Here is a 26,727-nt window from a genome sequence, read left to right as displayed (position 1 = left end):
GATTCAATCGCATTTAAGCGAGCTTCTCTTTTGCTGCACCCCAGTACATTTCGATCCAATTGCATTCGCAATGGTATTTAGGATACAACTAAAAAATGTAGCCAGAGTTTATGATCACCTCCTCCAAGATAAGGGATAAGAAGGGCAACTTGCAAACAACAAAAGTACGTTATTTCAAGGAAATAGGAAAAATTTTGGAGGAAAGAAGTCTATGGATTGGACATGATCTGGAAGGCAAGAAATGGAAGTTGCGATGTGGGGCTCCAGATCGAGTTAATCCAGTTTGCTGCGCTCTCCATTTTTTAGAGTAATGCCCTGATTTTAAAATCAAAAGTCTGCTTTAATTCTATAAGCTCAGAATCGCTCATATCCCAGTCTTGATCTCTTAAATGAGGGGCAAACTGGTTCGTCTTATTCCTATGTTTTTTAAGATAAGCTCGTTTTCTAGCATTAAGTGGAGGCATAGTTTTAGAGTATGAATAAGGGAGAAGAGGCACCTATGTTATAGTACGAGCTCTTTCATATTGATTACGTAACGTGTGATTGTTATTTTTCTGTCCTGTACCATACGGTATTAAAAAAATTTATTTCAAAATGTCTTCCCTTAAGGACTGCCAGCTAAAGCTTTGAAATATCGCATGTTTTCAAATGATATAAAAAAAAGTATTATCAATAAAAATAACAATCTAATCCATAAGAAATGTTCAGAAAAGTTTATATAATAATTGTTATGACTTTGTTTTATTGTTGGATTATTTGTGGAAAAGTTTATAGCTTTTGAAAATTGTCAAAATTTTTTCAGGTTTAAGCTTGGTGGCACGTTAGAAACCCCATTTCGTTTCATTGTAATTCGATTTCTCTTATCGTCCGCTTATCTTTATAGCTCAGGTCTAAATGTCATCCCATGATTTCGATTTACTGCATCTATCAGGCTTTTTTCCATATAAAAAAACTAGCATAATTAAGAAATGGAGAATTAGGCTATATGTGTTACTATTATAATAACCGAAAGTATATGTTAAATGAATGATCACATCCAGTATGCTCTCTTCATTATCATATCGCAGCTATCTGTAGATATTTTTTATTCAAGTGTAGATAAATTAAATTGAGGTCGCTAAGAACCGTGCCAATAGAAATTCTGGACTTGAAAAAATAGACTGTATCTTCTCGCTCTCAGGAGGTAAAGTTCTGTTAATGTCAAATAGCAAAGCATGTTAGTGATGGACGTGGCCATTGGTTTTGGTAAGCTTAAAGATGAATAAGCTTGTTTTCCTTTTTATATATACCCTTTTTTGAAATAAAATCATTGAAATAGATCGCTAAATGCATAAATCCTCTAGCATAAGATATAAAGCATGAGTCCTTTCTTTTCCATTCCACTTTAATTTCTATTGACACAATAACTTAGAGCACATGATTTCGACTTCATACCCATTTGGATAAGACTTTTCTGTAGCTTTATTTCATTCAAAATAAAAATCAATTTAGTAACGCTTTGTGAATATCAATTCTAACGATTCGGGACAAATATAAACTGGTCTTTCGTGTATAATATGATCATAGTGTATAGAATCCTTTGGCAAGTCAACCTCATACTTTCTCATTGTAAATAAAAAGATAGGGCTTAGCTACACGTATAATACAGAAAAAAAAAGGGGATAAAATAGACTTACACAACATAGTCAAAGTAAGTCTTTGCTTCATTAAACTAAAGTTCATTCCAATGCACTGTCGTGTTCCATTGCTGAATGGAACCCACGTCAAGCCCTCATGATCCTTTTGTTCTCCGTCAGCTTCGAATCTTTCAGGCACGAATTCATCAGGATCTTTCCAGCTCTTTGGATCTCGGTGAAGAGCACCTACATCAACTGAAATAGTTGTATCCTTTGGAATAAAAGTATCTGCCAGGAATGTATCCTCAGCTGTTTTGCGTGGTAATGACAAGTCAACAGGCATATTGAGTCGAAGATTCTAGTCAATTTAGGTTAGATTCCTCTTCTTTACAAGGGAATGTATCATGTACTTCTTTGATGACCATGTTCATGTACTTCATTTGTTTCAATTCTTCTAAAGAAGGGACAATATCCATATCGTCATCTCCAAGTATATTGATTATTTCTTCCCTTAATTTTTGCTGTACACGCTACGAAATAAGTATAAATACTCAAGGTTAACAAAGATGTTGATTTTTTTTTGTTTTTTTAAAGAGCTACCTTGTTCTTAGCTAGGTGGTATAGGCAGAAAGATAATGTATTAGAGGTACTATCATATCCTAAGTATCATATTTTAGTTACAGAACAGGACGGACTTCAAAGGTCCGGCTTACCTGCCAAGGATAAAAATGACATATGATGCTGTGCAAAAAAGATAGGAGTTAGCAAGGTTCTCTTTATTACAATAAAAATAACATGCGTTACCCTTAATTCCTCATTTGTTATCGAAATATCTTCTTGCATTCCTGCTTCCAACATCAAGGTAACCAAGTCTTTTTCATTATCAGGCTTATTACTAAAAACGCCATTTTGAAGTTCCTCACGTTTCTTGTCTATCAATCGATCAAACTTTGCATTTAGCTTTGCAACAGCATTAGCACTTCTTCTTCTTTTGGGATACACATAAACTAATAAGCGTTCCAAGGCACTAAACACATTAAGTATAGGGTCAAATAAGGTTAGCATCACCATCCTGTAAGTTGATATCCAATGGTCAGGATCTCCTTGGAGTGCTTTAAATTCAAAGTCTAAAGATATTATATTGTTTAGCAATGAAAAACGTATTCTTTCGTACATAAAAAATCACGAACATACCAAGGATTGTAAGTCCAAGCGCATCGAGAGTAAAGTCTTTCATCCTTGGAGTAATATGGATTCTACCATTTGCTTCTTCAATAGCCGAGAAAAGCAATGGAACCAAACTGGCCACAGTTTTGATAGGCATTGAGCGATGAAAAACAGGATTCATAATCTATTATGCTGAGTGTCACATATCTTTATCACCCATTATGCATTTACCTTTCGTTACTTTTTCCATACTTCTCCATTTGATAAAACAACACTATCACGACCCACGAACTGTGCAGCTGGACTTTTCTCACCAACAATGTCAAATCCACGATGTGATTTAGGAAAGTTATCTTTTTTACAATAAGTATATATTATGAAAACTGCCATGATATTTTACTTGATTTCATTAAAAGTTGTTTAGCAGCCACTGGGTTTGCAACATAAACTGTCCAATCAATAGGTATTTTGCTCTAAATAACAAAATTAGAAATAGAGCACATATAAAGGTAAGTATCTTACAACATAAAATCCATTCCCCTCTTGTATAGCAGGAAAAGTAATTCTCTTAAACCGACTGTAAGGTAGTTCGCATGTTAAAAATGATTTGGCCATGGCAAAAAAAGATACATTGGGAAGGTGACGAAGATTGGTGGGCACTCGGAAGAAAGAATAGACTTGCTTGACAGTAATCAAAAGAATAGCAGCGACAATGTAAGAAGACTTTGATCTCTTTTGAAATAGCGGTAGTAGTCCCTCAAGCGCTATATTATACCTTGTAACCAAACCTTCCATCTTTTTATGTTTGAATAGGCAATAAAAGTATGATAACTCTTTATGAGCGATCACATTAGATTTATACATTTATAGCCCCTCAATGGAAAAAAAAAAGAGGCGAAATGTAAATAAAATAATATGTACCTTCAAAATGCCAAATTACATACTGGATGCATCTGTTTATGTTTTTTTCGTGTATATCATTGGGTCCCAAAGAAAAAGTATTTAATGTAAACGTGCCATCGATCAGTAATTTACCATCCCCCCTTTTTTTTGCTATATTTATTAAATAAAACCGACAAAAAAAGCCTTGTCTAATATTTGTTTATTGATGCATTACAGTAGCCGCTCTATTTAAGGGTGTTCGATTTAAGGGTATTTTCTATTTATGGGTGTATATCTAAAGAACGGCATAGGTCCCCAGCATAAATACCACTATACCACTATTCTATTTAAGGGTGGAACGCAAATGTTTTTCACCACTAAATAGAAAGAGTTTTTATAAGTGATAGTTTTTTGGAGTACTTTAGCAATAAATTTTTTAATTTGTAAAATATGATCAAAGTGTTTGCTCTTTTGGCTTATTTAATTCAGCATAAGAGTCAACCAATCTCATTCGAATTCGGCGATGTAATTTACGATCAAGGTCGTCCAAAGGAACTTCGTACATGAGAATAGTTTCGTAGGCTTCTTTCAACCGTTTTTAACGCTCTACTATATCAACACACTGCTCATCTTGCTCTGTGTTGCCATTTTCTTCCGTTTCATCTACGTTGCCTTCTGCCATTTCTTCATTATTAGTAGTGTTTGCTGTATAACATACTATCATGTCGCTTTCATCTGCTTCAAGGTTCAACTGGCTAACATCAGTAACTTTGTTGTCAAAGTTCCTGGGGGAGATCTGGGATCATTCCATTTAGCTCGGCAACAATCTCTTCTTCCAATGGCAAAGCACTTGTTGGATACTCAACTGGTTCAAAATCACAAATTGTTTTTTCTTTAAATGCCAATATTTTTGTACGTTGCCAACAGTTTTTTATCGTTTCTGGTTTTACTTTAAGCCATGCATTAGCTAGAAAAAAAATGGCCTGAGCTTGATCCATTTTGTAAACATCCAAATTATCCAACTTTTTACTGATATACAGACACAAAGCACAATCGTATTGCTGGGCTCGGAAGTATGCCTTAAATTTGGCAATAATTCCTGTGTATACAAAATATTAATGAGAAAACTGTAAAACAAAAAGACAGCTTATATAGCATTTTGTCGACAAATAATAGGTTACCTGCGACAAGAGCCTGTAGCTTGCTAGTAGTGTTTGCTGGAAGAAATATCAATTTAATGTTGTTGAGCGGAATTTTTATTTTATGAACGCATGCATTAAGGGATACAGACTAAAACCAAAGAAAAAGCAGCAGTAAGATCATCGAGATAAAGGTTGAAATTTATCTCAATTATTTATGTCATCTTTTATAAACATTCATACAATTCTACTAAAATATATGATGCTTCTTTTATGTTTTTTTCAAATTTCAAAACTAAATTTATCTGTATTCGAAGTTTTAGGCAACTTCTTGATGATATTACCGTAACGGAATCGATGGCTGTTAAAGACAACAAGTTTTAGTTTATCATGTTGGTCTAACTACTCTAAAATCTTTAATATGAATACGAGTGATAAATTCATCTTTTATTATTTTGGCTTACAGTGGCTTTTCATAGTTTCCTTATATTGTTGCTATTATTACAAAGATCAACGATGTGTCATACTTGGTTATGACACGATCTTTTTTTTCCTTCTCTCATAGATCAACCTCTATCAAAAACCATACAGCCCTCCTCCATTTTTGTTCTAGTTCCGGCTTACCGCATTGACAGCTCTGCTGGTTTCATTCAGGAAATTCAGAAATGGTTTGGTTCTCAATGAAATATCGCTAAAGAAACGTATATTTAATTTATGAAGCTACTGGGATGATGAGGAGAAAGAATCTTGAAAAGATGTTTGAAAGTATGATCTCTTTTTTTTTTTTTTTTTTTTTTTTTTCAGCCATCAGTAATAAGTATGAGGTTCATAATTTTCAGCTGCAGTATTAGGAGCAATCGTAACACAAGAAGCACACTTGGAAATTCCTTTAATCATAAATTGGACATGCTGGAGTTTTTGATGTCTGCTAGATTCATTAAATTCCTAATCTTATTATGCATATACTTTTCTAGATCTCCATTGCATTAAGAATCAAGAAACATTGGTTTACACTCGTTTGGCCTGAAACGCTTGAGTAACAAGGGATAATCACCTGGATCCAAAGGATTATCTTTGGTTAAGAGACATGGTGTTAGTTACTATAAATTGAAGTTGGCATTCATTGCTTACTAGGTATGTTTTATTACATTTATTAAAAAGTTATTGTTCAACGTGAGCCACTCATTTAATGAACCTAGTGGCGTGGTTACCAAACTAGGAGAAACCAGCCTCGTGTTTTATTAAATACATCAAACTATATTTTACATTTGTAAGTTGATTTCTAGTTCATAAACAACAGCGTTCAAATATATATTTTTTTTTGGTAAAATTAGAGTTATTTTGGTAAAAGCAGGAAATGGATGTAGCGACACAGTAATACTAGATCATCGTATCATGCGACAAAAGATCATGGCTGAGTGTCACCATACAAGCCTCAATTTGTATTACAGTCCTGTACTTCCTGAAATTGTATTTAAGAATTGCTTGGCAGAAACCGTTTTCTTTTCCTTTATTCATTATGTCTAAAAACAACCAAGACTACAACCTCTTATTGTCTTCTACTAATTCACCAGAAGCAGACCATATACTTCCTTCTGCCCCACCTTCAGAAGCCAGGCCAGAATTACCTACATACGATAATGTAATAGCAGCTTCGTCTTCAGTAGTACCCGTACATGCACTGCACGGTAAACCAGCTTCTGGGAATAACAACACTACGAGTATTAGCGATGCTGATTGTTCCCTAAATCCAAATTCAGTTACAATACCAATGCCAACGACAATGCCGATGCCGATGCCAACACTTGCACCTTTTCCAGAGACAGCAGATTACGACTCATTGGAAGACGACTATAACGAAGAACAAGAATTACTTGCGGACCATGCAGATTTTCAGGGTCGCCCACCACCACCAGATTATTCTTTATATAAAGCGAAATTTAAAACATCAAGAACTGGTAATGTTAGTTCTCGAGACAAACACATTAACGAAGATGGAGAAGCTTTATTACAATTTTTGCATCAACACAATTCACCACCTTCACTAATAGCTAGATTCTATGGTATTTTTTTTCCATAAAGAATCGTTTTCTTTTGTATTCATAAAAAAAATGATTTATAGGATATCATGAGGAGACACATTGGATCACTAGAACAAGACGAAATAGCAATGGTGAAGAAGAAACTGAACAAGAACCAGTGACGCATCGAGTAGAAGACTTTTGTTTCAAGATTGATTGTAGTAATTATATATCACCTTATTGTCGAGGAGTTTATGTTTTACCAGATCCAAAGACTGGGGAAATTAAACAAGTGAGGCAACTGTGCGATGAATATATTCATTCAGAAAATGCAATGAAAGAATTAAAATTGAATAAGCAAGTGGATTGGGACTTTGAAACGCTTACGACAGGTAATATTTTAAAATACAAGATATGAATCATTTTTGATTTATATTAACACGCCATTTTTATTTCAAGCACTCACAAATGCTATCCGAAACGCCGGATTCTTGGAAACAGTGGAAATAACATTTCAAACCGAAAAAGATGAAATTACTGTAAAAAGCAACCATTTAGCCTCACGCATGATGGATAACATCTTTTTCAAAATATTTTTATTTTTATCCTTTATGTGGGTTTTTGTCCTTCCTTTTATTTATTTTTACAAGAAAAGGTTTGGGCATTCGATATTGAAAAGCCGATGGGATATGTCCATCTCAGAAGCAAATTGGTATCAACTGCATGCTCAAGAAATCATTGTTATGTGTCGAAATAAAGTGATCAGTAAAGGCAAACCATCCAAGCTATCTGTCTTACCACCATTACAAATAATGCCACAGATGCCGATTATACCTAGTGCACCATCAGCACAGCATAACCTTACAAACATTCATATGCCTCAAGCACCTTCTGATTTAGCCTAAAGACGAAATATATAACCCCCCCTTCTTTATTCAATTTAATGAATTTGTTTATAAATAAAAAGAAAGTATACAAAGTAATGTATAAAAATAGCAGCAAACACTCCTTTATTAAACGAGGTTTAAAGCATAAAAGGGCCCATTGAATCATAATGATAAAATATGTTTATTTGATCTGGTTTATACTAATTTGTATAAAAATTGTCATGACGTCGTTACCTGTAATCTGAATCTTTAACCGCAGCAGTCAATTGCTATTTTCATAACGATCATTCGAGTATTCGTAGTCAGTTGGACTCGGCATCTCCAAGAGCTGAGGTTGGTAGGGTATCACGTCTGCATCTTTATAAAGGCTTCCATGATGACTCGGTTGAGAAGTCATCGGAAAAACAGTATTTGAATTAGGCGTCCTAATTTGTGTGCAAGGACGAGAAGGGCTCACATTGTCTAGATCGCGACGATCAAATTCAGGGTTTGACCTATCTATGCCCATACGGCCTCGAAATCGATTGATCCAGATAAAGAAAGCAGCGATAGCAGTGAGTCCCACTGGATAAAATCTTTAGAGATAAATCACTGTCTATGATTTATATACAAATTAAATCCAAATTACTTACATACACTGCCAATAACCGCACCTGCTATCACACCTGGTTTACCGGTCTGATCATCATTGACCTTTGCATTCTTTGGGACAGAGTTGATCGTTGCAGTCACCGTTCCTCTTTTAGTTACGTCATTTTCTGTTATTGAAGTACGGGTCAGGACTACCTTGAAGGAACTTGATGTCTTTGTTTGCTCCGATGGTAGTCGAATGAGGGTTGGGTATACTCCATTTTCAGACTGTATTACACTATTGATTTTCTCTGTAAGAAACTTCGGAGGCCCTGAAGGCGTAGCATTCAATGATACTTTTGATATTTTCGTAGCGTGTTCGGTTGCAGAAGAATGGCTATTGACCATAGAGGCATCAAACGAACTTGGGCGAGTTGTTGGATTTTTGAAGGTTACTGAAGGGTCTTTTGATAGCTTTGACATGGTGGTGATCGTTTGCCGTTTTGGCAGCTTGATTGAGGATGAGGTAGGGGATGAAGGAGGCGAGCTTATTTGAGGAGCCCAGAAAGTAGGAGCGTTACTGGAAGCTGGTTGTTGATGGTCAAACAATGAGACTGTGTCAAGAGCAAGACGATCTATTATCTGTGATATGTCGCCAAGTAACTGAGATTGGATAATGCTAGTCATGCAGATCGGTATCATAGCAAGCGTATTAATTGCTTTCCATTTGATCCTCATTTGATCCACGAACGTTTTGCTTATGATGTAAAGAAGATGAAAAGAAAAACAGGTTAATTGGAAATAGAAGCTTTATTTTTAACAAATGCGTAGCCTTTCAAACCTCCTTTTTCTTTTCCTTCGCATGTTTTTCAATGGCTTTTTACTCTAACAAACATGTTTTGTTTTTATAGAGTTTACTGGAGTGTAAAGTTTGACAGATACTATCTTCCTGCAAATACAGTTGGTTTGAAAAACATCAACCAATAAAAAGGCACAAGTAACTGGCTTTGCTCATTTGATGGTCTTTTACGCCACAAAAAAAAATTAAACAGTATACAAAAAAAAGGGAGGAAAGCTTTATAATACAAAAATAGTTATTCTATAAAAGAAATGTAAAAAAAAGGATGTTTCGATAGTCTATGTTTAAAACCAAGAAGATATCCAAGAGCTAAATGTAGTCTCTTCTTCACCAGGACAAGGCGCGACAACATTAGCTTCTTCTGTTGCTTCCTTTATAAGCACTTCTTCATCGTCCTCATCATCATCAATCTCATCAGCATAAACATCGGGGTGACGACGGAAACAGTCTTGCATCGCTTTGAATTTATCAACACAATCAATGCCCTTAGGCTCAGCTTCTGAAAAGACAAAACAACTGAATGCGGCCTTAAAGTCTTCACCACAAGGGCCTTGTGCCATACCTCCTAAGCCTGTGTAGATGTATGCATATTTGGCGACTGTTGACTAGTGTGTGAGAATCTAAAAGTTTTACTTACATGGACAATCCCAGTTGATCTCTCCAGTTTCTGGATTAAATGCAGCTGATTGATCTTTTGGTTCTTCCTGGTCTGTTGTTTCTTCGGAAGAAGCACGATTGATCTCTTCTTCTGTGACGAATTTAACAATATCTTTTTCTTCCACAACAGTAGACATATTTAATACAAGAGAGCAATTAAAAAAAAAGCCCCTGCCAAATAGCGTTCCTTCCTTTTAAATGACCGACGGCTTTTCAAGAGAATAAAGACATAAAGAGAAATCTGTTTGAAAACAAAGTGACCCTTTATTTCTTGCTTTTCTATTGAAACCAAATTCTATCCTTGTTTACTTTGTTAGAGATCATTGATTTCTGCCCGAACAGTTGGTTTCGGGGTAGGATCATTCGGAGTATGGGCTGAGAAGAGGTACTTCGGGGGTGTCCCTAAAACAAAATAAAAAAAAATCTCTTCCATATTTATTGTACTCAAACAGAGAAAAAAAAAATAATAATGAGTGATTGGGGTAACCATTTGTGTGTGAAAAAAGTGAAAGAAAGAAAGAAGGATGACTAAAACAAAACACGTAGAGGACGAAAGCGATATTGAGGTTCAAGTGACCATTCCTAAAAAGAATAAGTGGGATGATGAAGATGTTGAAGAAGACGTCAAGGATTCTTGGGAAGACTTTGACGAAGAAGAAAAACAAGAAGAAACCAAGAAGCCTGCTGCTCCTGTTAAGAAGAAGGTACCTTTAAAGCAAAAAATTGCCGAGAAACAAGCAGCCGAAGAACAAAAGAAGAAAGAGTTGGAAGCAAAGAAATTGGCACAAGAAGAAGAGGAAGAGGAAGATGATTATGCCCGTACACAGCGTATGCGTCAATTAGAATTAGAAGCTGACATGATGAGCGCTACTGATCTCTTCTCTGGTGTTTCTATCGGTATAGTCATCTGAACCAGAAGACGTTTCTATTTACTGACCATCAGCAGATGACATGAAAGGAAAGCCTATTGAAGAGTGGAAGCCAAAGAATCGTGTTGAGCTCGATACTTATCGTAAACGCTTGGTGGAAATCATTTCAGCAAGTTCCGTAAGTTTCTTGTTTGGATCAAGTTTTAAGAAAGAGGAAATATTAACAGTCGACTTGTGATAGAAATCCATCAACTATGGTTGGGTGATTGACGAATTGTTACGTGACATCGCAGTCCCCTTAAAGGATACTGAAGTTAGAAAGATAGCCACTTCTTTAACCGCTATTGCTAATGAAAAGCAAAAGCAAGCTAAAGAAGCTACCAAGAAAGGCAAAGGCAAAGGTAAACCTCAGTTGGTGGCTGCTGGTAAAAACTCTGCTGCTGATGATAAATACAATGATTTTGATGATGATTATGATGATTTCATGTAAAAATAAAAAAAGGAAATCTAATGTACACATATTCTTATGTTCATCGTATAAAGCAAAAAATGAGATATTTTAATCATACCGAAAAATAGAAAAACACTGGATGATGTGTATTGTAAAGAAGAAGAAGAAGAAAATGGTTGGATGTGAACTCGGAAAACTATGATCAGAGTTCAAAGACAATACACACTTTACAATGTTTCGCTGATGCTTTATCTTTGTTAATGACAAAATATGATTGGATTAAGTGCTCTTCTTTTGGACATAAGGGCGGATGATGACAATATCTGATAAAATGCACATGCTGTGATGCTGAGTGTCTTTTTCATCTGGCATTGAAAAACTAAGAGTGAATACATTTATTTTGATGCTTCTGATCTCAAGGTCATCAACCTTGTGCGGATTTATATTTGCTCACTTAAGGAATATAATGACGTTAGGGTGACCATAGGACTCTCCTTGCATTGATGCCCTGTAAAACTATTCAGCACACTTCAATTTATTTGGTCCTTTATTTTTATACGCATTACAAGTCTTTTATTATAGCCAGTAGGGTGATGATCATCATCTCTCTCTCTGTCCAATATATTGCTGTTTTTGATCTTTTACTATTTTATAAAGATATAAACGCGTCTTTTTTATATAGAAAACAGAGAAAGGCCACAATTGAATACATTTATTTTCATTAGCATTTCACTAAATAAAGAGGAAAAAAGTCTGTTTTTAAAATAGGACTGCTTTCCAAATTAGAAAACACCAGGTACCATTTTTAGGACTGATCACTGCCTGCAGACTGTCGAAATCTTACTGTCCTATAATTAAAATTTTCATATTCCAACACAGCTTAAGTAACATTCAATTAAAGGGTAAGTATCATTACCAACGTGTTCTTAAAGAAGAAAGGCCGCATTTGATCTTTTATGTTCATTGTGCGTTATCTACAAGACAGACCATTCACCCTGCAGTGTTCAGTAAAAGTATGTATCGGTGTTTAAACTCATTTTCCCTTTTTTAAAATCTAGATGCACAGAAAAATAAACTTTAATTTTTTCTTTTTTTTTTTTTTTTCTTTTTATAAAAAATAAGAATAATATAAATGAAGAATAATACAAGTGAAGTTCCAATAATAAAGACAAAAAATAAAGCAGTCAACAGAATATCTCGTTTATTTCAAAAGAAGCCAAAGATAAAAGCAACTCTCACTTCTTCTGTATCTTCTTTATCAATTTCTGACCCTGTTTTAAATAAACAACCAAGCCTTTCCAATGTCACACAACACAATCTACACTCACCGGAAACAAAGCACTTACCACCTATCCCATCACAACAAGAACCTGATGATATGACAAGTATCGAGTCAGGTAGGCAAAAAAGAAGAAGAAGAAAAAAGTTCTAATTTTTTATTAGTCTCCGCCAATACTAGTCTAGAGAAAACCTTGTCCCTGAAAAGTGACAGCACACAAAAACAACAGCAACAGACCATAGATCAGCGACGTGCTTTGTTGAGAGAATTAGAAGCAGAAAAGGCACAAGATGAAAACGAGAATAAAAGATTAGAGGATCAATTGAACAAGTTACAAAAAAAGGTCAAGCAGCGTGCGGAGGATATGAAGATATTAGAAAACAACTATCAACTTCACTTACAATCCATGCGATGCTCAGACAATGATCCCAAGAGTATTTCAATACAATTGATTGAACTCAGAGCAGAAATAAAGAAGCTCGCACAAGAGCTACTACCTTTTGCGGAACCAAAGACAACGACAGAAAAACTAAGTACGCTCTGGCTCAATCTGACAGAGACGATCGAAAGACTAGGGGATCCTTACCTGAGCCCAGAGCGTATTTTGCTGCTAACAGAAAAGTTTATGATGGATGTCCTTGTTCAAAATCTGAATACGAACCATTTCCCAGGGCTGTCATGTCATGCAGAGTTTTTAGAAATTCAGGACTGGTTCGATCACCATGACCCGTCCTCCTTTTTCCTTGTTCGATTACGTCAAGAGCTCTCTCTCTTGATCGTCAACAGCAAGACAGACGATGTTGAAGAAAGACGGAAAAAGAGCGTGGAACGCAACTGGCATCACATCTACCGTGGATTACAAAAGTCATACCCCAAGAGCTATCTGTCCGCTCCTGCAGACAATGTAGGGTTGTTGAAGAAACAGCAAGCGTATAGTCTCAGCTTACGACAGTTGGTAGAAAAAGTAGTAGATCTGGGATATGCCATCAAGGGACAAGAGGCGTATATCACTGCGATGGATGTAAAAGAAGGCGTACAGACATTTGATGCGAATGTGATGGAAGATGAGGATGGGCAGAAGAGTGGTACGATTGCACTTTGTATATCACCACCATTTGTGATAAAGGTGTCTGATCATTATGAACCTCTTGTGAAAGGAAGAGTCCTTTGCTTTCCCGAATTGTCTACGGATGCTGCTTCTCATACCGTAAATACTTGAAGTGAATAAAATCATTCTTTCTCTTTACAAGAAAATGAATGGATTGATTGGATGAGAAATAATAATAGACTTGGGGATACCTATTTGCATCATTCATCCTTTGACACATTTCTCGTCTGACTTTTTGGGATGAGTAACACCACTTTTTTAGAATGAAATATTCATCGGGTCACTTTATTAAGAGGAAGCACTAGGTTTTTAGAAGGGGAAAATTGGATGTGTGACGAGGATGAAACAAAGATCTTTGATTGTGTTTGGCAGTAAGCATTGTAGATTAGCAGTAATGAATACACAAAAAAAAAAAAAAAAAAAAAAAAAGGTTGCGTAGTACATCACACCCACATTTATATTTAAATATTGAGCTTATTTTTACTTTTTTTTTTTTTTTTTTTTTTCTCTTCTTCTTCTTATTCCATTTTATTTCTCAAGCATGTTTGAGACTACATCTACAATAGCCATGACGTTTAAAGACAGTGAAGCATTAAAGTAACCTTGTCTCTTTCATCCTTTTGTTTTTAACCTTCTTTATTAGTGATCATTTGAATGATCTGTCAGCCATCAATAATAAACTAGATCCAAAAGATCAATTCTATTTGACTGCAGCAGATCCAAAAGATGGAAAGCCTGAAGAGAAGTTGAATGAGGTCATTAATGCTAAATATCAAGCAGGATTCTTGAAACCTTATAATTATGTCAATGGATATGCTCGATTACAACGTTATATGGAACAGCAGTAAGTGCACTCGGTATCTGTTGCGATCTTAATCTTTATGTGTAGTATGTCTCAAGAGGGTCGACAGCGTATCTTGAATGTCATGGGCATGTTTCGCCCTACGTTTCGACAAGTAGCACAATCACTGACAGATATTGACCTGATCTTGGTCGAAGAAGGATTCGAGAGGTTATTGCTGGATTATGATCGTATGTTTAGTGCGATGGCTATCCCTGCATGTCTCTGGAGAAGGACAGGTGAAATCTACAAGGGAAACAAGGAATTCGCAGCATTGGTCAATGTACCATTGGATAAACTACGTAATGTACGTCGTACACTCATGGCCACAAAAGGCAAAAAAAAGGCTCATGTTTACCAAATAGGGTCAATTGTGTATTTATGAGATGATGGCTGAGGAATCCGTAGTGAATTATTATGAGGTGAAGAGGAACAGATTTAGTTTTGTAGTATTTTACTTAATAGGTTTAGAAATATGGAAATATCGCATTTGATCCAAAGCAAAAGGCGATATTGACTTCATGTATTTTGAATTGCCAAGGAAAAGAATCAGACAGTCAAACACAAGTTCCTTTGGCTTGTTGTTTTTCTTTTACTGTCAGAAGAGATAAATTTAACATGTGAGTTTGAATACAAGACGAGTGAAGAGACTAATTGTTTTAATAGTCCTGTAAGTTGTAAACATTCTATCATAAGCTCACAATAACCCCCTCCTCATCTTCACCCAACCATTAGACTTTAATTGTAGGTAACTTTCTTCCGATAGACAGAAAGCTATAAATACCCTCCCCTTTCCCTGTTTCCCCCCTTTTTGATTCATTTTCATTCAATTCACTTTGTATATTCCCAAAGCATGCGTACAACAACCTCCCCCCTTTCATGATTTCATTAAACCTTTATTCTTTACGATTCATCCTAGTCAGTTTAGTAGACCGTTTGAGATCCTAAAACATCTTTATTGCCTGTGCCATTCCATTCAATAACTCTGCCAGGCCATAAGCACCTGCATCAGGGACATGAGCAGCAAGCACTTGTTCGTCGGACAGGTAAGAAGATCTTCCCAACCGAGCAGACATGAATCGAGTACGTTCAGCTCCAGCCTGAGCTAATCTCACAGCCTTGAAGAGGCTGTGATGACTCAGTCCGTCTATAAAAGGACACAGTGCGTCCATCAGCGTGCGGTCACCAACACGTGCTTTTGTGTAAGTCATGAGGGCCTGAAGTGCATATTGAGCAGCAGAGACCCATGATGAAGGCTTCTTTAAAAGTCCACTGGCTAACGCATTCAGAAAGATGCAGTAAATCGCACAAGACGTCCCACCGACCGAGTTTTCGATCGTTTCAGCAACAGCAAGAAGAGTACCGGGTGTGGACTGAAGAGGATAACTTGGCAGTCTGTTCAAGATGGCTAGGATAGAAAGGAAAGGGGGGTTAGAGTAGAAGATGGGAATATGCTGTCTCACTTGATGCCGCAGTTTTCAATGTTTGCCCGCAATCACCATCACCCAAGACTGTGTCATAATAGGTAATCTCTGGTTCGGCTTGGATGACCGCATGAGCTGCACCACGTATGACTGCTTCCAACAAGTTAGGCTCGACCACTAAAAAAATAAAATAAATAAGACATCAAGACTTCTTTTTCTTTTTGACCTTGGACGGCGGCTGGAGGAGGAAGGGGCGGTGAGCTTGGCTGATCCTCTTTGATATCTACCGAAAAGGATCGTGCCGCTGCAGCAGGCCATCCGCTCAAGGCCACCTTGTGATCCAGCAGGTTCAACACGTCCTCGTCTTTCACAACCAGCAACGAGATGGAGAATCCGGGCATGTTCAAACTGGTCACGAACGAACCCACATAGACACGTTCAAGCCTCAGCTGCTGCTGAAGCACCCAGTCCACGGTCTCTTTGACGACCAGATTCAATTCCACCCAAGGCATGCCTCCCAGGTTATTGACCAACGCAACGACCGAATCGCCCTTTTCGAGCTGAAGGTAAGCACGGTCCAGGTCTTGGTCATCCGTCAGCATCCTCATCATCTTCCCCACCATCTCCTTGGCCGGCATCATCTTTGTCTTCAGATAGCCTGTTTCGTTGTGAATGCCCATGCCTAGCTCGAGTTCGTCCGGACCGAGTCGAGCAGAGGATCGCGAGCCAGGAAGATGACAGTGATCAAAGCCGACGGCGATGGTCGCACTGTGATCGATGGCGGACAGGACATGCTGATGGATGCTTTCGAGAGAAGCCCTAGACAAGACGGTGAGAGTCTTAAGGATTCCTTGTGTTCATGTACCCTCGCGCGGCCAAGGCACCCGCGAGCTTGATCACGAATGCCGTCGCGGCCATCCCACGACGACCGACCTTGTCCCCTTTGGATCGGCCGACGGACACGTCATCCCCTACGGCCACCAAGTCCACCTTGATCCCCTTGGCCCTCGCGCGTTCTACCGCCAGCCCGAAATGAAGACAGTCCCCGGTGTAGTTCATGACGATCACCAGGGTCCCGTGAGGTGACTGGACCTGTTCGATCGCGGCCAATACCTGACTTGCCGAGGGAGAAGCAAACAGGGGACCACACACGTTGGCAGCCAGACCTCCTTTGCCCACCATGCCTGTATAGCCTGGTTCATGGCCGGATCCACCACCTGAGATGAGCGTGACCTGCTCGGAGGCCATGGTTTTTATGTCGGCATAAAAAACGACTAACCCAGTCAGTCTTTTTTCCTCCTTGCCCCCCCACGCCTATCTACCTTTTTCTTTTTCTATCCATCTCAAGTGAGGATGAGCATAACACAACCCTTGGAGGCTCTCGGTCACCAGTGTTTCGGGTGTGTTCATAACATGTTTTGCTACAGTTTAAAATGTATCGAGGGCTTTTATGAATTATTTTTTTTCTTCTTACCAAAACTCATGAGGTCAATATCCTTTTTTGTGCAATTCAATAGAAAGAAAAAAGAAAAAAAGTATTATTTTTTTTTTGGTACCTATTATGCAAAACCGCCATAGGAGTTTTTTTTTTTTTTCAGGCTGAAATCTCCGCAAGTGACACTGTTTAAAGCGTAAGCATGTTTCAAATGCAAGCGTTGAAGCTAAAGGAGATTGAGTGATGTAAGAGTACTTGAAAAAATACATCTTTGAGACCTCTTTGCTAGCTTAACTGATGATCAAGAAATTATTTTTTTTTGCTTTTAATGAATAATGGCTATCGTTGATAGTATGGCATAGTCTAATCTCAAACCGGATCAAAACGTTTTTTTGAAATCATCCAGGATCGTACAAGCCTATACTGAAGCGATCAAGTTGGACAGATTAGGAGTTGTTTGGATTAGCTTGTAATCAATACAGCATATGAAAAAGGCACCAGGACATTTAATGAAAACATATAAAAAAGAATGGGACGAGAGCCAAAAGATGAAAGATAGTCATCGATCGTTGTTAAAAAAAAAGGGGGGAAACTTAAAGGGTACAGAGTCTGATTTGCTATTTGTTCAATCATGTCTGGTGCCTACACTTTTAATAAGCGTCAAATGAATCTGTTTGATCCTCAATCAAGTAAAGCACGTCTAAAGTGTCCACTGAGAAAGATGGATAATCTTGATGTTATCACCGATTATTTGATTTCAATATGACTCATTCTTTCGTATTCAAGTCAATTCATCCAGAAAGAATGATCCTACAAGCCTTTTGATTTCCACTGCTTGTCTGTCATCAAGAGAGAAAGGATAAGGACTTGTTGGATGACTGTTGAACCAAAAGAAAAAGAATGTCTTGTCTATTTCTTCTTTTGGTCCAATCCATGCAGTGAATTATACGTAAAATTGAATACATTCAACGCCAAGAAGGGGTCATCCACATCAAAACAGACTCTGATTTCCAACAGCAGTCGCCTTGTTTTCCTTTTGAATACACCACATTGAACCAATGTCGTGTCACGTATCTTTTTTACTGCTCAGTTTGTTTATCTTTCCAAACAGGACGGATGAAAAAAAGAGAACAAGTTGTCTTAATTTTCAATTGATTTTAGTCTAGCTTTCAAGATGATTACTTTTGTTTACAGTCTATTTAACCCAGACATAAAGTGAGGATGACTGAAGCATGAAGATACATTCTGTTATGTGTTTGTACAAAAGATGTGATATCATTTTGTACTCAAAATAGAACATGAGATGATTACTAAAAGGAAGCTCATTATTCAATGTGAGAAATAGTTTTAAATAACCTTGTTTTATATTCCATTCATTCTTTATTCATCAAACTCTCTTTATACATCTTTTTTATAATAAAAGACAAGACATAGCCCATCCTTATTTTTATATAAAACCTTTAAAGCAAAAAAAGAAGGCTTTTATTCTCTTGTATTTCAAAAAGAAAAAGAAAGCCTTTTTTTTATTCAATCTTGACTATGATATGAATCACACAAGTTTCGCAGCTTTGTTCCACAAAGACTATTTAAGATTCAACTTTAAACCTGCTGCGGCTTTTCCAAGCCACGAACTAAAAAGGGAATTTTCTGGGGCTGGGATATAAAACAAGATGGTTTGTATTTTCATCTCCTTTTTTTTCTCTTTTTTTCTCTTTTTTTCTTCACTGCGGAATAACCAGTTTTTTTTTTTTTTTCTTTCTTTTTCTTCTCTCCTTTTTTTCTTTTCTTTTTATTCTTGGATAAATCAAGCATCGCCAAAATTAAAAAGAAGAAAAGAAAAAAAAAAGCGTAAAACAACAACAATAGTGTATGGAATTCGCCTAAAATAACTTTTTTTTCAACCTAATTAATTTCTTAATCCACTTTTAAAACAACAACAACAACAACAACTCTTTTCGACTTTACAAACAATGGATTTTATCCTTTTCAACTGTTAAACACACTTTTCTATCAGCAAACATATCTCTTTCGTCTCCCTTTCCTTCTTTTTTTTTTCTTCTTCTTTTCTATTTACTTTTCTCCCCCTTTTTTTTTTCTTTATAAATGATTACTATCCAATTACCTACCAATCCTCAACCACCCGAGAATACAAGTACACCTTGTAAAGACTTGACCAACGATCACTGTAAATCTGAAGAACGCCCTTGTGAAAAATATCTTCAATTTATGGACTCGTCTCGTCAAGAACGTACTTTTATGATTGAAAAATTAATCGGTAAGTTATCCAAGCCATATTCTATTTGCCTGTCAACACCAAACACATGACACAAATGAAAGAAAGAAAAAAAAAGCAGCCAACGATGTGGGATGAAGGAAAGCAGAAGAAGAAAAGAGAAAGAGAACCCATGTTTTCTTTTTTTTTTTCTTTTGATTTATGAAACAAGTTTTTCTTCTTGTTTGGTTGCTTTTTTCTTTTTCAAAAAAAAGAAATAGGGTTTTTATTTTTATTTTTTGTCATTGAAAATTGATAAAGTAACTCTTTCTTTTTTATTTTTATAGAAACCTTTGCTAATGTCATTGATTCCATCTGGCATCCAAAATTCTTTGAAAATCAAGCAAAAGTAGTACCGACTCGTGGATTTATCAACGAAATACTTAAACGATCCAAAGCAACCTATTCGACTGTTCAGATTAGTTTATTTTATATATTTCGAGTCAAGAAAGCAGTTCACTACAAGTTATATCAACGTTCTCAAAAAAAAGACAATATGCCGATGGGCACATTAGATGATTTGATGTGCTGCGGAAGACGCATGTTTCTTGCCTCTCTTATGCTTGCTTCAAAATATCTCCACGACAAAAACTATCAAAACAAAGCTTGGGCTCAAATCACTGGATTAAAATTGGAAGAAATCAATGCTGCGGAAATGGCCTTTTTGTCGCTGATTGATTATCGACTTTATGTCTCAAAACCAACTTTTGATAAATGGTACACTCAACTCCATGGACATATCCAAAAGGGTTATAGTCAAAAGCAAAAGAATGAGACACTGATGACAACAGAAGTCAATCCGATGTCTTTATCCAAAAGTATTCAACAGCAGCAATCTACTCCCGTCTTGTTATCTCCTCCCTCTCAAGGACATGGTAGTTTTCAACGAACAGATTCTGGTATCTCGATTATGTCACCACCTCTTCAAAGGGATGAAGAGTTGGTATCAAAAAAGAGACAGTGGAATCATGATGAAGACTACTTTCAATCAAAGCGTGTATGCCAATAGCATTCGGTTTTTATTTTATTTTTTCTTTCTTGTACATTACTTTTATGTTTGCTTCAAACCTCCCCCTTTTTTTTTTCTTTTACATACCTTTATATCGTTGATTTATTTTTTTTATGGGCAAAAGAATACATTTTACGATATTATACAACATTCAGTCTTTTTTTTCTTTCATGATTGAGTCCAAATAGGGAAAAATAATGTGCTACAAGCTTTATTTGGTTCTAATGACAATAGAAAGTTTTTTTTTTTTTTATTTTTAATTTTTTTTATAAAACAATGGATAGTCATCGCTCATCATCCAACAATAAATACAGTCAATGATTCAAATCATTCATGTCATATCACACTCAGATGTCTTTGTCTATCAACTTGATCCATACCCATTTGACCGATGCTATCATCAGACCCCCCCTTTTTTTTTTCCTAGTTGGCTTCATCCGAATGGACTCTTCACTTTCTACAATACGAACGTACGGATCAAATCTTGTATGACTGAGGATCACCCTAAGCAAATCACTGGATCTTACCCTTCTATCATCGAGCTATTCATGACAGAACCTACTCGTGTTAAGGTAGACTGCAAAAATAAAAGAAGATGCAACACAATTCGACTATGCGTCATTTGCTTGAGGTCATGATCCGACAAATAAAGCAATGTTTTCAGAACGGTAGTGCCCAACGTCAACTCTTATCTTTTGCACTTTATTGAGCCATCACGTCACTTCCCAACCGGTTCATCCCGTGTCTTCTTGCCATTTCAATACAAGATGAGCCACTGCATGATTACGACATCTCTCACTCAGCCATCTTCTGAACAACCGAATCCATCTTTAATCTAACACCATATCTCGGTTGTCCTTGCCAGCTTAACCACCCGCACTTTCTTTAAAAGCTGCCTCGCCACAGCTGTCAACCACGCTTGAGCAACTCGACTTTCCATGCTTCCAAGCAATCCATTCAGCGGTCACTATCGATCGATCCCGCAGCTGATCCACCCCATGCTGACTGCAAACAGCACACGATTCGACTGCAAATCAGCCCATGCTTGCCGTCTTTCTGACTCGATCACTCTCCTGGTTCGATCAAAGCAAACGTGTCACGAGATCGATTGAGCTCATCATTGTCTTTTTTCCAGATTTTCGGAATCTTTAGAAACGGTGTGGGTAGCAACTAACCTCACCCAACGGATGCTACACATCATGTCAACAACAAACGTCAAAGACAGTGACCTGATGAGATCCTGAGCTTATTCCAAAAAAAAAAAATGAATGTTATAAGTCAGAAAGTAGTGTAGTCAAAACTGATATGGAACACTTGTCCTTAAAGATTATCCTGGATCAAAAGTCTGAGGAACATTCACCAAGAACATTCCTTTTTTTTCTGCAGACAATCAGCCTCTTTTCAACATATGCGCATTCGCTCTACTGACATAACCCATACAGAGCCCACCTCAGAATCCAATTACTTTTTATGTTAAATGTCTCCCCCCCCCTGCCCACACATATTGATAGTCTCATCTTATTGTTGAAGACAGTGCATACACATTTACTGAACAAAGGTCTAGTACATCATGATCACTTCCATTAGACATTCTGGTGTAGGGAGACTCTCTGGAACGCCTTCAGCCAAGGGAGACACATTTGTCAACCTTGAATAGGTCATAAGATACGATCTACTAACCAATAAAAAAGCTTTTCAAAATACCATGCCAAATACGAGTCATCATCCACTGATTGGTTCACAGTCAACATCACATGGTAAGCAGCGTCTTTTGCCGTAAAAAGATTAGCAGTCACTGCAATCCTTCACAAGAGAGTTAAACCCAAAAAGTAAAACAGACGTCGATCCATACAGACTTTAAAAACATGTTTTTTTATTTTTAAAAAAAAGACGACATTCCTTTTATTCAATGGCCAGCTCAAAATTTGAAAGGCAAACGATACGATCAGAATGGATACGTTTGCCAGCATGCCTGGGCCACAGCAGCCAAAATAAACCTGAACTGCTTTCTGAACGACAGCACAGACCCAAATCGACTGGGTCGGAGCCTAAATGACTGTAGACAGGGATCAGCATACGAGAAACCCACACGAAGCACATTGGGGTTTTCGAGCTTGTATGAACCTCACCTTGTTAACCACTAGACCCAATTTTCAGCGACCCCAAAAGAAAAGAGGGGGATGACCCTAAAGAAACGGATGCAGACTGTGCACGATCAAGCCATACATGTCGACTTTATTGAGTCACCTCTTGGTCAAGTCAGGATCGGAGGGGTGCAAACGTGAAAAGTAACTTTGGCGTCTGCTTGACCTGGCAAGGTTCGTCAGGGTGAATCGGCCGAATGGACAACTGCTCGCAGCCTTTGAAGATCTCAATTCAACCGTGATGGATCTTGTTGACAGGCAGATCCGATTGAAGTGATGCTGATCCAAGAAAACTTTTTCAGATTCTTTTCTTTGCTTGGTCATACTGTACTTTTCAAAGGTATTCACCGAGGCACAACCAGGTCTGTGGGTTTGAATTAGAGGGAGAGATCGGTTTAAACGAACGTAAAGGGTCGGAAATTGCAAGGCGAATGATCATCCAAGTGCCTGAACTGATATTTCTTAAATCTCTTTCACCCACTCTACAAAGATGCATTTCGTTAAAGATGTATGGCCTTTCGCCACGTCAGTTGATACCTACGACCGGATCGTAGCTCCTTCGTTGTGTTGGTATCTTGTTTACGTTGTTCTGCTCGTGAGGGCATAGTTATGTCTGGGGAAGGGCAACTAGGGTTTAGACAAGGGAATGCTGAAACTTTATCGATTTGCATCTCGTACTGCTCTGCTGAAATACTATTTGATTCTTTAAATCATGGTGATAAGAACAATAATTGACGGTGAAGAATTCTCTCTGATTAACCAATACTTGAACAATTTATGTATGTGTCCGATGGAAAAAGAAAAACTGACAATGCTCTCTGGTTCATTGTCTTTTCAGCATCACCTCTTTGTTTTATCGGTCAACTTGTTTAGTTCTAGCAACAAATGCAAATAGCACCTTCTTCTGTGCTTATTTTTTTATGCGAATCATACCTTTTATACTCAAACATCATGTTTGTATTAAAACGCACCACTATTATATGTAATGCTTACATCTCTTTAACACTGAAAATTATAAAAAAGTTGTTTGCATGAAACCTGTTTTATGAGATGGCTGCCGGTGGGAAAAATCAAGTTTTGTGCAGTCATATCAAATAAATTATCGGACAAAGAAGTCCATCAGTGAAAAATTCATGCTTACAACAACATAAAGTTGTCCTTTTCTCATAAACTTGTTAAAAAAACTTGTCAGCTCGAATCTCGATACACTGCATACGGCCTTTCATTATATCTGAAGATGAAACAAAGAAAGTAAAGCATGAGGTGTTTTTTATCTTTTTAAAACACGTCATACGATTCGAGGGATCGCAGAACTTGTTGGCTTAATCTTGAAAAGTGAAAACGATTGTTAAGCATTGGTAAGTGTTATTCTGAAAATAAATACTTCTATGCGAATATGTAACTAATATAACCAACAGCTTTAATGATAAACAGGTACTGGATTTGTCAAAAGCAAGAACAATACCGTTAAGATGTAAAGATATAATCGACTCGATTTTGATTGATTCGTGACTATAGTTGCATCCTAGATTGACTACATCTGAGTACGATACCTTAACAAAAATATCCAAGTGCACCAATAAATCCAGCCTTGATACCACTGTACATGAAATTAATCTTTTCGGTTCTCAAGTTGAACTATCTTTCATAAAGTTGGTGGTTGTGAAACAGTATGTATCAAATTGAAAATATTTAATATTCAATTGACTGATTTATTTGTTTAGATGCTTATTGTATCACAGAGAATTGCTTGAAGGAGAACACAATGAAGATTGGTACCGTGTAAACGTTTATGGCGATGTTTTTGACCTGCTTTTTAACTCAAAGCATGGATATAAAACAAAAAGGTAAAAACATATCAACTGTTCCTTTAATGACACTCTTATTAAATTCAGGTTTTACAGATCAGAATGCCATTCACAAATTATCAAGGCATTGAAAGCGAATGGTTTAGTAGATGTAGATAAAAAGGAGGTTCGTTTGGATTTCATATTTACGAACTCAACTGGGATTCAAGATGTGTTTTTCTGTGAGGATAAGCCTGTTGTCAAAGTGTCAAACAAAGACAAAAATAAGGCTGACTATTTAAGAGAAAGCGCACTTCGCCATTGGTCTAGTCTCCTTCCTTACGAAGAATGCATCCAGCATTTATGCGCTTTGTCATGCCATTTCAACAAGCTAAATCTGCGAATAATGGGTAGTAAGCTTGTAAATGGAATTATAATCCATGCTTGCCTTAAAGAAATAGCTATCCCTCACTCCGATGACAATGGCGCTGGGATCGCTGAATATTTGACCGCCGTCATTTCTTTAGTTGTAAGTAGAAAATGGTGCTTAATTTATCTACTATGTATAACTGATTAATTTTCTACAGAGGATGGTTACTTGGAAATTTGAAACTATCCAGCTAATGATACAGACTGCACAGCAAGACAATATGACATTTTTGGCGAAGCCAGCTGCGTCAAAGATCTGCTACAGAGAGGATTCCCCAGCATCAGAAGGTAGCAATAATACCACCACAGACTCAACATCTTCCTCCGCAGAACTGGATTGGGAAGAGGAAGAAAAAAAGTTGAGAAAAATGTAAAATAGTGAGAGCAGCCTTACGGAGCTTGCCAAAAAGGCTAATGGACAGTATATGTCGTCTTCTTGGGAGAACATTGTTTTTGGTAAGCAGTCCGAATAGGGTCATGATGTTCTTTTTTCGTTTGAATAAATTGGGCTTTTTTTTTATTGTTGTAAATACATAATGTCATTTATTAAATATAAATCCTAATAATGATGTTCGTTCACAATACAAGCAATTACATGTTTATTCCTGTTTGAGCATATATCAGATCGATTTATAATAGGTGTAACTGTTAAGGATACATAAGATTATAGTCACTTTATTTTAGTAAAAGGAATCTCATATGATCCTAAATAATATGTTGACATAACTTTGGAATCATTTATAACATTATTCCCAGCACAGATCAATAAAAGACTTTGATTAGATTTTTATATTAGGCTTTATTCATATTAACTTCACACAGTCAAATGTATGGCGTGGTTGTAATATAGTTTATTGATGATATGAGCATGTTGAATAAGGAATGACAATTACTTACCGGATCATCATTAAGTCACGCAAACATTTATCCTAACTGAGATATTATTATTAGCCATAATATCCAATCACGGAACTAGAGGATTTTATATTCATCCGTACCGTCTCCTAAATAGTCCTACATCCAGAGTTATCTGAAACCATCCCAATAGCATAATTGACAATACAAGCTAGGAACAGGCTAAACTAATAATTAGAAATAGTAATCATCTATTCTGTCGAATTGATCATAAATCTGTCCTAATTCTTTATCCGTATCATGTCTATAAATACTCTCACTTTTTACATGTAGAATTAATCATATTCAATCTTAGTTATCTTAACTTAATAAAGAGATACCAAGTTCTAACAGTATTTCTTTATCTTTGTTGTTATACTACTTTTACCTAAAACCCCCTATCCTAAACAGTAACACGGGAATATGGCAAAGCATGTACTACAACACAGAGTCTGCAATTGATCAAGAGAAGTTTATATTTTATTTGGTCTTATTTGAGGATCTGGACTCTTTATTCAAGCCGTGAGGGATTTTACAAACTTGTTTCTATTTTTCTGCTGATGATATTAGACTTAATCATCTCTTACCTTTATAGCATTTATTGAAAAAGAGCAAAGGGGATATAAAAAGACAAGTAAAATAGCCAATTGGCATTACTATCTTCCATGTTAACTATTTCTTGATTCTCTGTTTCTCTATAACTAATTATATTGTGCTGCGTAGCCTATCTTTGGACTATTCGAGGTGTCCACTAGAAAGATACTACTTTCTGGATGAATAGTTTAAGCATAGTTCCTGTAATTATTTGCCGTACCTGGATAAATGTTTTATTCCTGCCTAAAGTCAATATTTTCTACTATGCGCTGATTTGGCACACGGACAACCAAAGAAAAAGGGTAAGTTTGGTTACAACCTCCATCAACTGATCCAGAGTTTGGACAACAAACAAAAAATAGTGCATCGGTTGGACTCAAGAAGCCCGAGAAG

At 36.8% G+C, this 26,727-nt stretch overlaps 13 protein-coding genes across 13 annotated transcripts; 7 read left to right on the top strand and 6 right to left on the bottom strand.

The window, feature by feature from the left end:
• Positions 1-1,593: 1,593 nt before the first annotated feature.
• Positions 1,594-3,578, bottom strand: RO3G_04442 (uncharacterized protein; the record flags this gene model as incomplete). The annotated part of the gene is made up of 10 exons (XM_067659032.1): positions 1,594-1,631; positions 1,677-1,974; positions 2,027-2,146; positions 2,217-2,275; positions 2,330-2,357; positions 2,421-2,743; positions 2,811-2,967; positions 3,036-3,136; positions 3,184-3,256; positions 3,306-3,578. The coding sequence occupies 10 exons, from the start codon at positions 3,576-3,578 to the stop codon at positions 1,594-1,596; spliced, it is 1,470 nt and encodes a 489-aa protein (XP_067515133.1).
• A 685-nt stretch (positions 3,579-4,263) lies between these two features.
• Positions 4,264-4,663, bottom strand: RO3G_04441 (uncharacterized protein; the record flags this gene model as incomplete). Its single annotated transcript, XM_067659031.1, has 2 exons — positions 4,264-4,461; positions 4,616-4,663. The coding sequence occupies 2 exons, from the start codon at positions 4,661-4,663 to the stop codon at positions 4,264-4,266; spliced, it is 246 nt and encodes an 81-aa protein (XP_067515132.1).
• Positions 4,664-6,323: 1,660 nt separating this feature from the next.
• Positions 6,324-7,730, top strand: RO3G_04440 (uncharacterized protein; the record flags this gene model as incomplete). The annotated part of the gene is made up of 3 exons (XM_067659030.1): positions 6,324-6,867; positions 6,927-7,217; positions 7,384-7,730. 3 exons carry the CDS (start codon positions 6,324-6,326, stop codon positions 7,728-7,730), a joined length of 1,182 nt encoding a protein of 393 aa, XP_067515131.1.
• A 606-nt stretch (positions 7,731-8,336) lies between these two features.
• On the bottom strand, positions 8,337-8,984 carry RO3G_04439 (uncharacterized protein; the record flags this gene model as incomplete). Its single annotated transcript, XM_067659029.1, has 1 exon — positions 8,337-8,984. One exon carries the CDS (start codon positions 8,982-8,984, stop codon positions 8,337-8,339), a length of 648 nt encoding a protein of 215 aa, XP_067515130.1.
• A 441-nt stretch (positions 8,985-9,425) lies between these two features.
• On the bottom strand, positions 9,426-9,935 carry RO3G_04438 (uncharacterized protein; the record flags this gene model as incomplete). Its single annotated transcript, XM_067659028.1, has 2 exons — positions 9,426-9,712; positions 9,779-9,935. The coding sequence occupies 2 exons, from the start codon at positions 9,933-9,935 to the stop codon at positions 9,426-9,428; spliced, it is 444 nt and encodes a 147-aa protein (XP_067515129.1).
• A 332-nt stretch (positions 9,936-10,267) lies between these two features.
• On the top strand, positions 10,268-11,157 carry RO3G_04437 (uncharacterized protein; the record flags this gene model as incomplete). The annotated part of the gene is made up of 4 exons (XM_067659027.1): positions 10,268-10,280; positions 10,345-10,695; positions 10,745-10,845; positions 10,909-11,157. The coding sequence occupies 4 exons, from the start codon at positions 10,268-10,270 to the stop codon at positions 11,155-11,157; spliced, it is 714 nt and encodes a 237-aa protein (XP_067515128.1).
• Positions 11,158-12,496: 1,339 nt separating this feature from the next.
• Positions 12,497-13,616, top strand: RO3G_04436 (uncharacterized protein; the record flags this gene model as incomplete). Its single annotated transcript, XM_067659026.1, has 2 exons — positions 12,497-12,515; positions 12,562-13,616. The coding sequence occupies 2 exons, from the start codon at positions 12,497-12,499 to the stop codon at positions 13,614-13,616; spliced, it is 1,074 nt and encodes a 357-aa protein (XP_067515127.1).
• A 457-nt stretch (positions 13,617-14,073) lies between these two features.
• Positions 14,074-14,840, top strand: RO3G_04435 (uncharacterized protein; the record flags this gene model as incomplete). The annotated part of the gene is made up of 4 exons (XM_067659025.1): positions 14,074-14,102; positions 14,149-14,349; positions 14,395-14,648; positions 14,812-14,840. The coding sequence occupies 4 exons, from the start codon at positions 14,074-14,076 to the stop codon at positions 14,838-14,840; spliced, it is 513 nt and encodes a 170-aa protein (XP_067515126.1).
• A 450-nt stretch (positions 14,841-15,290) lies between these two features.
• Positions 15,291-16,688, bottom strand: RO3G_04434 (uncharacterized protein; the record flags this gene model as incomplete). The annotated part of the gene is made up of 4 exons (XM_067659024.1): positions 15,291-15,754; positions 15,810-15,947; positions 15,997-16,589; positions 16,636-16,688. The coding sequence occupies 4 exons, from the start codon at positions 16,686-16,688 to the stop codon at positions 15,291-15,293; spliced, it is 1,248 nt and encodes a 415-aa protein (XP_067515125.1).
• Positions 16,689-19,308: 2,620 nt separating this feature from the next.
• RO3G_04433 (uncharacterized protein) lies at positions 19,309-19,530 on the top strand (the record flags this gene model as incomplete). The annotated part of the gene is made up of 1 exon (XM_067659023.1): positions 19,309-19,530. One exon carries the CDS (start codon positions 19,309-19,311, stop codon positions 19,528-19,530), a length of 222 nt encoding a protein of 73 aa, XP_067515124.1.
• A 443-nt stretch (positions 19,531-19,973) lies between these two features.
• Positions 19,974-20,486, top strand: RO3G_04432 (uncharacterized protein; the record flags this gene model as incomplete). Its single annotated transcript, XM_067659022.1, has 1 exon — positions 19,974-20,486. One exon carries the CDS (start codon positions 19,974-19,976, stop codon positions 20,484-20,486), a length of 513 nt encoding a protein of 170 aa, XP_067515123.1.
• A 1,560-nt stretch (positions 20,487-22,046) lies between these two features.
• RO3G_04431 (uncharacterized protein) lies at positions 22,047-22,586 on the bottom strand (the record flags this gene model as incomplete). The annotated part of the gene is made up of 3 exons (XM_067659021.1): positions 22,047-22,161; positions 22,191-22,281; positions 22,484-22,586. 3 exons carry the CDS (start codon positions 22,584-22,586, stop codon positions 22,047-22,049), a joined length of 309 nt encoding a protein of 102 aa, XP_067515122.1.
• Positions 22,587-23,867: 1,281 nt separating this feature from the next.
• Positions 23,868-25,491, top strand: RO3G_04430 (uncharacterized protein; the record flags this gene model as incomplete). Its single annotated transcript, XM_067659020.1, has 9 exons — positions 23,868-23,881; positions 24,049-24,064; positions 24,149-24,300; positions 24,355-24,477; positions 24,526-24,830; positions 24,879-24,946; positions 25,005-25,216; positions 25,257-25,302; positions 25,486-25,491. The coding sequence occupies 9 exons, from the start codon at positions 23,868-23,870 to the stop codon at positions 25,489-25,491; spliced, it is 942 nt and encodes a 313-aa protein (XP_067515121.1).
• Positions 25,492-26,727: the final 1,236 nt, after the last annotated feature.

This window comes from Rhizopus delemar, genomic scaffold, assembly GCF_000149305.1.
Source record: "Rhizopus delemar RA 99-880 supercont3.3 genomic scaffold, whole genome shotgun sequence".
Taxonomy (NCBI): domain Eukaryota; kingdom Fungi; phylum Mucoromycota; class Mucoromycetes; order Mucorales; family Rhizopodaceae; genus Rhizopus; species Rhizopus delemar.
The sequence above is the reverse complement of the archived record's forward strand: the minus strand, read 5'-3'. Positions and strand labels throughout refer to the sequence as shown.